The sequence below is a fragment of the Prionailurus viverrinus genome, chromosome F1 (genome assembly GCF_022837055.1).
Source record: "Prionailurus viverrinus isolate Anna chromosome F1, UM_Priviv_1.0, whole genome shotgun sequence".
NCBI classification, from domain to species: Eukaryota; Metazoa; Chordata; class Mammalia; order Carnivora; family Felidae; genus Prionailurus; species Prionailurus viverrinus.
The window spans coordinates 29,080,304-29,091,913 of NC_062577.1; the positions used below are offsets into that span (position 1 = coordinate 29,080,304).

At 39.8% G+C, this 11,610-nt stretch overlaps 1 protein-coding gene across 2 annotated transcripts in view; it reads left to right on the top strand.

Moving 5' to 3' along the window:
* LPGAT1 (lysophosphatidylglycerol acyltransferase 1) overlaps window positions 1–8,574 on the top strand; it is a 76,127-nt gene extending 67,553 nt beyond the window's left edge. For both annotated transcript variants that reach the window (XM_047839956.1, XM_047839957.1), the window contains 2 exons: window positions 1,178–1,284; window positions 3,773–8,574. In XM_047839956.1, coding sequence (XP_047695912.1) covers window positions 1,178–1,284; window positions 3,773–3,924 — 259 coding nt within the window. In that variant the 3' untranslated portion in view covers window positions 3,925–8,574. The remainder of the gene's footprint in view (window positions 1–1,177; window positions 1,285–3,772) is intronic.
* The last annotated feature ends 3,036 nt before the right edge of the window (window positions 8,575–11,610 follow it).

An 11,610-nucleotide genomic window follows, 5' to 3' on the forward strand; every position in this document is an offset into this window, starting at 1 on the left:
CAGTAGATAGGCCCTCAAACTGAAGAAACATGGTGATAAATATCAAGATAATTGGTTAAAAGAGGTAAAAATCGATTCCTCTGGGGAGAGAGAAACAAAGGGCAGAGGGACAGGGACTGCTATTTTTCATACAAACAAACTTTTTGCAGACTTTTAAGACTGGGTACCTTTATGCTTTTGATTTAAAAAAATAAAATAAAATAAAGAGGGGCCCCTGGTGGCTCGTTGGTTCACTGTCTGACTCTTGGTCTCAGCTCAGGTCATCATCCAGGGTCATGGGATCCAGCCCTGCGTGGGCTCTGTGCTGAGCCTGGAGCCTGCTTGAGATTCTCTCTCTCTCTCTCTCTCTCTCTCTCTCTCTCTCTCTCTCTCTCCCTCCCTCCCTCCCTCCCCCACCCCACTTGCATGTGTACACATGCACGCTCTCTCTCAATAAATAAAATTTGAAGAAATTTAAAAGAAGAACCCCCTACCAAGAAACAGCAAAACAAAACAAAACAAAAAAAAAACTTTTCAGAGTCAGCAAATGTATAGTATTTACCCAGCTACCCTTTTCGATCCCCCATCCAGCAGCTATAGGTCACTAGTCATCCCAGTCTGTTTCCTGTTGAGGTGGGACGCGTTCACAGAATCTTCACATTTGTGCTCCAGTAAGAGGTGGCCCTTCTCAGGACACCAGTATCTGTGCTCTAATTAGTGAAAAGGCACCAATTTAGGCAGATTCTGTCTGGTTCACAGACATCTCCTCCCAAAGAACATGGCCAAGATGCATTATTCAGCATTCGGCCTAGCATCCGACTGCTCTAAATGTGTCCTAAAGTAGCTACACTTGAAAACTTCATCTGTTCTGAATACCGTTTCTTCTTAAACCCACAGAGGAAGACAGGCATTTCTCAATAATTATTTATAGATACTGGATAACTTACTAATATTTTTTCATCTTCTGGTGCTGGACCTAACATATGATAGGCTAGTGAATGAATGAATGAATGAATGAGTGAACATCTGTTGTGTAATCAACAAAATTTTAAAAACCAAGATGATCTGAGAAGCGGCAAAAACAAAGGCCATTTCATAACTTTCTTCAGCTTTTCAGTGACCAAAGCTAAGTTGTGTTTCTGAATGATTTCGATTCCTGAATTAAAGTAGTTTTTGCTTTTTTTCTAACTCTTCATAGGATCTTTCCAATTAAAGATGTACCCCTGGAGACTGATGGCCTCTCTGATTGGCTCTATCAACGTTTTATTGAAAAAGAGGAACTCTTATCACATTTTTATGAAACAGGTACAGAGTATCCTATTACATAGGTTTCTGAAGTTAGTGGTAGTTCCAAAGATGTACTTTGGGGGAGATAACCATTTTTTCCATTCTTCAGATACCCTAAAGGAATCAAAGGATTTCTACAGTTAAGAATTTCAGCTTAGAATATTCATAAGAGCAATGTTAGTGTTAAATGTATTCAGGCTTTTACTTCATCAGGCAATATGCAAGATCAAATGATGAGTAAACTATATAAATGGAACTAATGCAGGAGGGTACCAGTATGCAAAAGACTATATACATATACAGTTACATGGCTGTTTTATGAAATAGTAAATAACATTTATGATTTGGCATTGTGCTTACTTGATTGTTTAAATAATGCCATCATCTTGCAGTCGTTTGAGATCGTTTTGAACTGCATTTTTATGCGTGGTTATTCTTTTCTTTACATATTAGATATGTATTAGATAATACATATTAGATATGTATTAGATATGTATTACATATTAGATATGTATTAGATAATACATATTAGATAAATCTTACTTTTTAAGTTTTATACTTATACTTTTCTTATACTCAACCTTACACTTTTCTCCTTGGGAGAAAAACGTCAATTTATCGTAAGGTCCCTTATCTGTACTTAATATTCTCTACCTTCTGTGAAAACTACAATGCGGTGAAAGGAAGGGAGGGGAAGGGAGGAGGAGTGAGGGAGGAAGAAAGGAAGTTAGGAAAGAAGAAAATTGGTAGAATGCTAGGCATTACCAAAGTGCTCTCACAAATAACTAAGTATATTGTACACTTAATTTCTAGAACTTACAATAAGAAGGGGAATAAAAAGGAAGAGAAGGTTGTTTTAAGTTTGATGATGGCTATGAGATTTTAGATGAACAGAAAGTGCTATATTCTTCCCACTTAGATTTTTTTGGTTCAGAATTAATGTTCCTCTTAAATCAGACTGTCAAAGGCCTGATGGTGGGCAAAAGCTGATACTGTTAATTACCGTTAATGCCTTTGTTTTTGTGTTTAGGGTTTTTTTTTTCACTTTACCCACAACAGGATTCCTTCCTGATCCTAACATTCCGACTCTGGGGCTGTGGACTAGTACATATTCTATGACAGGGGTTGGACGCTGTGCATGTCTTTAGAATTCTTAGTAAGACCCATTGAACAAGACATCCTTCTGCACCACGTACAATCTTTGGTCTTACTCTCAAAATTTCTTTAAAGATAAAGCAGGATAGATGTGTAAGAAGGCACAAGGTGATTAAGAGAAGACAGTATCTCTTCTTTTTCAATCTTTATGTCTTGCTTTATGATATTTAGGCAAAATTACAGCAACAATAATGGAAGTCTTTTTTTTAAGAAAGCTATTTGTATAATAGACCTTGCAACTTGGAAGTGTTCTCTGTAAATTGCTTGTGAGAAGCAAATCCCCACATGAATCAGCTTACCCAAAGGGATTATCAGCAAGGACAAAGACTATTTGAAATGCTGAAGTGTTATCAAGATGACCTTAGGTACTATTGCTCCGAAGTAGTCTAGCCTTCCCTTCCAGAAAAGAATTTAAAGACATCTGTTTACTTTGTGTTTCTTTTAATATTATTAAGATATATTTCATAAATAATATTGCCTTTTGAAAATAATATGTGATTTACCACCGCTTTTTGCAAAAACATTTAACTTGTAAATAGAGGAATTAGTGTAAGTTATGTTATTTCAGAAAATATTTAATATCAACTTGATACATCCTGTGTCCTGGCTGCCATGGAGATCTGTAGGGTTCCAGTGGAAACAAGGCGGCCAGAGTGCCTGCTCTCATGCAGTTTATTTATTTTATTTTTTTATTTTTTTTTCAATGTTTATTTATTTATTTTTGGGACAGAGAGAGACAGAGCATGAACGGGGGAGGGGCAGAGAGGGAGGGAGACACAGAATCGGAAACAGGCTCCAGGCTCCGAGCCATCAGCCCGGAGCCCGACGCGGGGCTCGAACTCACGGACTGCGAGATCGTGACCTGGCTGAAGTCGGACGCTTAACTGACTGCGCCACCTAGGAGCCCCTCTCATGCAGTTTATATTCCAGAAGGAGACAGACAGTAAACAAGTCTGTAGCAAAAAGAAAAGATAGATCTGGATCATTACAGATCATGGAGAGTGCCGAGAAGGAAATAAACATAGTGATGAGCGTGATGTCCTTGGGTCAGGGGAGGGAGATGGATGGTGTTTTTTCTGATATTGGAAGAATGCAGTTAAACCTGCTATTCACTGAGATGAGGAGAAGCATCTCAGGTGGGGAAAATAAATGCAAATGTTCAGAGGCAGGAAAGGGGTCAGCAGTTTGAAAATTGTTATTTCAAATGAGATCTCTCTTCAGGAACAAAGGGAAGTCGCAGAATGCTTTAAAAAACCAACAACAGAAATTCTAGTTAAACTGATATTCAGCTTTTGTTCGGGAGACCTACCACCACAGTAAAACAAATTAATATTTCTATCTTGTCTTTCAGGGGCTTTTCCACCTCCCAAGGGCCATAAGGAAGCTGTTTCCAGGGAGATGACCCTCAGCAATATGTGGATATTTCTCATACAGTCCTTTGCATTTTTGTCAGGCTATATGTGGTATAAGATCATTCAGTATTTTTACCATTGCCTGTTTTAGGAATTGACTGGGACTTGTCAAGGTCACCAGAGGAGTTCAGACTTTCATAAGTGTGCATTATTTTACATGTGCAAATCAGAATATTAAAAAAAAAAAAAAGCAAAGGAAATTCAATGGATGGATTAATATTTATCCCCCTTCGGGATATTTTAAAACTCTACTAAAATGAGGATCAGTAATATAATGACCTGCTAATATGTTTTAAGGACTTTTCATGTTTTCAAAAGATACACTCTACCACACACTTAAGCGAACATCCCATTCGGAGAAGAGGAAATCATAAAACCATCCTAGAAGACTATCTGAGAGAAATGCTGTTGCCACTAGATGTACTTGGTAATCTAGTTCAAGCTCAGAAAGTTGTGTCCGTTCCTCTTAGCTCGTAGTGTCTGTTAGGGCAGTGCTGCAGAGCACCGTCATTTCCACCGACCCTAGCCGTGTCCCCAGGAGCCTCGAGGCAGGGGAGCCATTGGCACCCTCTGAAGAGCTGTTCCCCAGGGGTTTGCAGTGGCACTCCAGTGTCAGGCATTCGCATGGGGGGAAAGCAGGGTCCACTGGACACATTCTGGTACTGTAGAATGTGTTTCTACAAAAGGCTAGCTCAGTCCAATATCGTGTTTACAGGCGCTAGTGCTTTCCCTTGTATGAGGGGGTCACTTGATTTCTCTTTTTCTACAGAAGGCATATCATAGATTGATAATTGTCTTTTACAAAATGCACTTTTATCAGATGCATATATAGCAGAGGATTAGTAATATAGCCTGAAAACAAACGTAAGCCTAATCCGTGAGTGGAATTCTCGAGAGGCTGTGTTGTCTCTGCACATGTACCTGGACCCTGACGCTCTGCAGAGGCTTCCGTCCAGCTCCGAGGCTTTTGTCTCCCGTTTTGGGGTATTAGCACCAAGTTTGCTCGGGGGCAGCTGAAACCAACGTTGTAAAGCATTTAAATGATCCGTTTGAGGTGAAAAAGGGGTTCGATCAGAAAAATAGGAGCTAGAGCCAGACACGGGCTCAAAATGGTGACAAGCTGTCACACGGCACCCCTGAACCTATACTCCGTTGTCACGTCACGTTGCTGCCCGTGTCAGGGTGGTGTGACCAGGATTCAGACCAGCACAAAAGGCTTCCCCTGTCTCTTCCAGTTGCTTTTAAGGAGAATAAAGTCAAGTGTCTATTTCTAGAGAAGATTTTTTTCCTACTATGTTCATGTGATTTATACCTCATAGTAGAACCAGACTCTTCCCACAAAGTGCTGGGACTGCATCGACTCTTCCTGTGCATTCTTAGTGTTGAGACAGAGCGTGTGTTTTAGTTTGGGACTGTAGGACTATTAAGATCTGAGTAAGTCAGTGGTAGTTTTCTGTGATACAAGCATTGTAGATTCCTGTGTTGTCGCTAATCATTCAAATGGCAATTTTGAGAAGTAGGCCAGAAAATAAAAATAAAGGCTAATGTTTTCTATTTTTAAATAAACCAAAAAAGGACACTGAAAAGATGTGAATTTTCTCCCAGTTATGTGGGAAGGTAAAGCAACACCAAATAAAAGTCCACAGCAGCTTCGTCTTTAGGTTAATTCCGTGCATATATGAAAGAGAATAATGTGTTAATGAAATACCTCGTTGCATATTATGCCACTACTGGTAAAATGCAGAAGACGGTGTTAATGTGTTTGCTTTGGTAGTGCTTGTGATCAGATGCGATTTTTTTTTTTTTTTTTTTGAAATCCAGGCATTTTATTGTGTGCTTTACAGTGACAGTAAGTGAAATCAATCTCAATTAAGAGGCATGGATGACAATAGGAAGCCAAAGAGAAGCTTAATGATGCTTCTGTTTGAGGCCCAACAAACACTCCCTGATTACAGGATGAATTGAAATTGTTCATTTGAGAGATTAGTCAGCCATCTGGGGGATAAGTTGCTCACTGTCAGGGATGGCATGCACAGTCCTAGCTAAACAGACCTTTTCCTCATTGCTAAAGCAAGCCACAAGGAGGAGTGGCCAGTTCTCCTACCAAAAAAAAAAAAAAAAGAGAGAGAGAGAGAGAGAGAGAAATGCATACGTGCATACATAGATGCGATTTAGAGCCACTATCGCCATCACTGTGCTCCAAAGGAACGTGATACTGTTAATATACTGTACACATTAAACCAACTATTCTATAAGATGCTTTACTTTTCCAGCGCAGAGTCATTTCAACAGAGTCTAGAGTGACAAATACCAATAGATACGTGAGTTCATTTTGAAAATAGACCTGTGGGTTGTAAATAGATCCGTAGTTGATCTGTGTATCCCTCTTTGATTGCTTATCAATGTGTTCTCTTTCTTCTGTTTGCAAAATACGTTCATTTGAGAGCATCGATAGTGCTCTCCTTACCAGTAACTGGAGTTCTCCTGCTCGCACTAGGGAATGCGAAAAGAGAATCAGTGTTCTTATATGGCAAATCAGGGAAGCGGCAATACGCCACTGTACAGAACTGAATAAAAATTCCCAGTTTGTACTTTCTGCGCAAAGTGAGGTGAAAGGTTTAGAGACTATATGTTTTGTTAAGGGGGAAAAAATTAAACTGTGCCAGTTTTATACCAGTAGCTTGTAGAATCTCAGCACTTCTTGATCTCAGTTGATCTGCCTAGATTCCCATGGCAGAGAGGGTTGAGAACTCCCTACTGGATCCTGGTCTCAACAAGTCACAGCAGTGGAGCACCTGCTTGGCCATGGGCCAAGAGCAGGTGCAGTGAATACAGAAGTGACCACACTGGCAGTTCACTCTTAACTTCAGAAACCATTATTGGTGTTGAAATGTACAGATACGATGGAGAAAGCTATGCACCAGTGGAAGGTAAAGAAAAACTATAGAATGGAAAATGATGTTTTGGGGTGGGCAAATAAGTTGAGAATCTAAATAGATTTTTTAAAGATAGCTCTGAGTTCAGATGTGTCATAATATTAAGTAGTTTTTAATATTACAATCAATTGTTAATTTCCCACTATAAAGGAACTAGGGGTTACTGGATAATTAATCCAATAATATGTCATAGTTAGCCAAAAATCTAGTGTGTATTTACGAGTTTGAGTTTTTTTCTCATCAAACTTTTTTTTTTTTCTTCTGGGGATGCTTGTTAATGAAAAAAAAAAAAGATTTCAGTTGTTTATTAGTTTCTCTCATTTAAGTATTTTTGACTGTGTTAATGAGTAGGGAAAAGATTTGGGAAGACCGCTGCAAAAAGAGGGAACACAAAAGCCTAAGTAATCCATGGGCTAGAAAAGGAATCCCTGAATAATCAGGAGTTGGCAGTATTGCGATTATACTCAAGCCTTTTATGAAAATGAAATGCTAAATCACCCAATGTAAAACCTCACATCATCCTAGTGTTAATATCGTTCACATTGATGTTAAGAATGCCTCTTTATTCTTTGCTCATGTTATTCACTTCTTGTGGATTTGTCTTTAGTAATGTTTTTGACAATCACTTCCCTAAAGACTCTTCTGAACTAGCAGGACCTGGTTATAATCATAGAAAGTAGTCTTTAATCATGGACAGTCTTATTGGATTCTTTTTATATTTAAGAAAATTTTATTTGTGCTGCTGAATAGGAAGAGTTCGTCATTTTCTTCATTACACAGGACTTCACTCCAGAGTTACCATTACGAGCGGGTCCCCTTGGGTCCATAAAAATGAATAAAAATGGTTAGTCTCATTTTTTGCCATGGACTGCTGTGAACCTTACGTCTGTTAATGTGAAAGGCAAAGTCAAAAGCGGCACTGGGCAGCAGGTGTACTGGTTTATTTTATGAGGGGGTGGAGTCTAATACGTTTGGGACCAAAACCACCTAAATTGGACATTTCTAGATCACAAAGGGGCCGGGTGTCCTCTGGAGCGGTCACTGGTTGGTGCTTTATTGCAATCATTTTGCATTGATCCTCAACAATTAGGAACCGGACCCTGGGAATAAGCTGAGGGTGCTGAATGGTTGGGGAGGGTGACTGTAGCCATATGGAAGAAAAATATTGGTTTTTCTGCAGAATTTCCATTTGAGGATTTTTACATTTAATACTTTTTAGAACAGTTGAAAGAGTGAAAAGTTTTTAAGTGTATTCTGGTTGCAAAGTGTGCACACATATTTCAAATGGCTTTATTTTTATTGTGTAGAACTGTTGAACACATGACTGAGGCACAAGTTCTTTCCACGGGAGGAGTCTGCATTTTACAGTAACTTCTGTGGTGACTGGGTAATGACACAGTTGTACATTGACCTGCCATTGTTACATTAAGTGCTTTCATTTTCGTCACAGTTATTGCAAAGTCGTATTTATTTTATACAGGTGGATTTTAGTTTTCCTGATGCCATATGTTTACTTCTGCTTGTTGACCTGTTTTTCTTTCTTCATGTATCTGCATGTTGTAATGTATTATAAGAATGAATGTAAAGGCTGTGGCAACTGTAATTAATTTTTGTAAAGGGCTGGTCACACGTGGATCTGGGTTATGAATGCATACGGGATTATTTTAGTAACCAGATCACCTTTTGAGAAATTTAGATGTGAACACCAAAAGAAACATTTTCTCGACAACAACAACAACAAAAATGAATAGCTGGTTCTATTTTTTTTTAACCTAGAAAAATAAAGTTGATTTTTTTCAAGTAAAGTGCTTTTACTTCTTAGTGGTGGGGATGGGGTGTTTGTGTGTTTCTGGAGATTCTTTGGCATTAACATCTGTGGACATGTACTTAGAGCACGTCATGGCAGCTGGATGCTGAGGGCAAACCGAAAAACCAAATGAAAAACGGTGTACTTCCTTCCTTGGTTTTAACCTGTTTCCTCCATTCCTTCCCCATTTTTCCCCATGGTATGGTGGAGATACTGGTATATTGTTGGTATCTTGGTAACTGTTCACCAGTCTGCTCTCCTGGGAAAAAAAAAAATGATGCATGCAAAGTGTACATACATTTGCTATAAATTTTCCTGATAGCAAGGACATATAACACAATTAACAGAAAATAATAAAATATACTTTATTGTCAGCTCCATATGGCCAAGTGATTCTCCCAGGATGCTTTAACTGATTTTACCGAACTCTTGTAGCCTACCTATGATTTGAAAAATGGAATAACATCTTAATTCACCTACTTCTCAAATTGATTGTCACTCAATCTGATACGTGATCTGTGAAACTATTTCTTACCCTTGTACAAATTTCACTTGTTAGGTGAACCACTTTGAGCTCCAGCACCAATTATAGGCTTATATAATTTTAATAACAGCTGTTTAACAACTGCTGGCAAAACACTAAAATGTAACAATCGGCTGTAGCGTCAGGAGCTGGCAGGAGCTGTCTCCAGCATACCACTGGCCTGTCTTTCGGTTTAACTGTTAGTATTGAATAAACTCCTCACAGTTAAGCTACTCACTGCTCTAAGGAAATTCCTATCACTGACCCTTGCAGGGGCTTTAAAAGGTGGAGAAGCATTAACATCAGTCCTACAGAGCATGCTTTTGATTGGAAGAATTTGACAAATGCAAACTTTTTCCTGAAGTGCATGGGAAGCTTGCATTTTTCTAAAGCTGGTTCTATGCTTTCCGGTCTCAAAGCTAAGTAGACCGATAGAAGTCTCTCTTAGATTTTGTTTTGAGCCTTCAAAACCTTTATTGTTCAGGTATTTGTTTGTAGAATATGTTTGATCCCACTGAAAACAATTTAAATGTATTAAAAATATACAATCTACCAAATAAGTTAAAACGTTGCAGTTCAGTCTACCTCTTCTGTTTGGATTCAGGCTGCTGTTTTGAGTTGAGGTTGCATTTTTTCCCCCTAGAAGTTGCTTCTGTCCAAGACGAAGAACAAATTGGGGGCAGAAGACTGAAAGCAGATTTGAAGCACTCAGAGATTGCTGACCAGCCCTATTTCTCATGAGTTGGGGGGGGGGGGGGTCGGAGGGGAAGAAGCCATTGTTTTAAGTTTCCACTTAATATGAAAATGTTTGTTTTTAAAATGTTTCTTCCTGCTGGAAAAAAAAATGTATTTTTAAAAGGAAAAACATCCTCTTTTGGCTATAAGAAAAAGTCAGCTGTATGAGCAGGTGTGACCGTATCATAACATGCTGATATATAAATCAATAAATTTTTACCTCTCAGGACTTGTATAACCTTCTTATTAACTCCTAGAGGCATGAGAAACATGAAGTGTCAATAATCTAGATCACATGTAAGCAACACACACGAAGGGAGGAGGGTTGGCTAGCCACTAGAAGTGAGACAGATTCTTTTAATAATCAGAAAAATACTCTTAATTAGGTATGATCAAACCCATTTGGCAAAGGAAGAGATTGGAACAATGTTTTTTGCTAGGCAACATGAGCGTATCACAAAGCTCATTTCTGAGTTTTCCCCTGGAAGGTTTCTGGTGCCTCCCCTCGGAGTACTTTCTGACTTTTAGGGGTGAGATTCGCTCTAGAGATGGTGGTAAAGCTCTCACCATTTATTTACCGGGGCCAAGAGAGAACCCTGGGCCGTCCTCACAATTATAGCTGTTGTCTTCGTGGTGTCATTGAGAAATCATGGGGCTGAGAGGCCTCCCCAGATTATCAGTTGTGGCATCTTCAGGCCTGTGTTTCATTTTTCATGCAAAACTGCCTGACAAGGGTCTTGTCTTCCGTTTTTTACCAGTTAACACTGTATCCGGATCAGGGCACCTAGAAGTGGAGAAATCAGAAGAGTTAGAGTACTAGGAAGAGGAACTCAGGAGTGATAGAAGACAGGGAGTGCAAAGGCTGCTCTCTAAACAAGGTACACACACCACTGACCCATGAGGACCCCAGGGGGTACTCCAACACGGCAGTGTTCGGGAAATCCACTCCTGTAAGATCTCTGTCCTAAGACTGCGTCCTCAGGGTTCACCCGTGAAGGGTCCCACTTGCCATTTCAGACACTCTGTCCTGTTGGCAGAAGAAAAGCCTGCCTCTGAGCCATTAGGCATCTCCAGGATGCTAAACAAAGAGACAATTCAAAATATTGGTGACAAGGAGCCTCTTTTAATCAAGGCATCTAGAGCCCACAATAGGGCTTTTATCTTTCCTTCGAATGTACACATTTCAGTTAGGACAAAGGATGGCATTGGAAATGAGGCATCTGGGCCTGTCTGTGTTGGATGTATTGAACTCTGACATGTTTAGTGTGGGACAGTGGGAGCAATGGTACCTTGGGGCTCCAAAAAGCACAAAAAGTAGAAGCCAACCAAGACTTCCTTTGGCTTAGATCCAGTACTGGCAAAATGTCACTTTGGTTAAAGTGAGTCACAGGGCCAATGTTAATAAACATTAATTATTTTTTTAATGTTTATTTATATTTGAAAGAGAGAGAGAGACAAAGTGCAAGTGGGGGAGGGGCAGAGAGAGAGGGAGATACAGAATCTGAAGCAGGCTCCAGGCTCTGAGCTGTCAGCACAGAGCCCGACGCGGGGCTCAAACCCACAGATTGCGAGATCATGACCTGAGCCGAAGTCGGGTGCCTAACCAACTGAGCCACCCAGGCACCCCAAAGTGAGTCGCAGGGCCAACCCAGATTCAATGTGGGAGAGTGTACAAAAGGGTCTAAATACCAGGAGTCATGGTTCATTGGGAGCCATCTTTGAAGTCCAGCTATCACAGTAAACAGTTCCTCAGCTATTGGAATTAAAGACCACTAG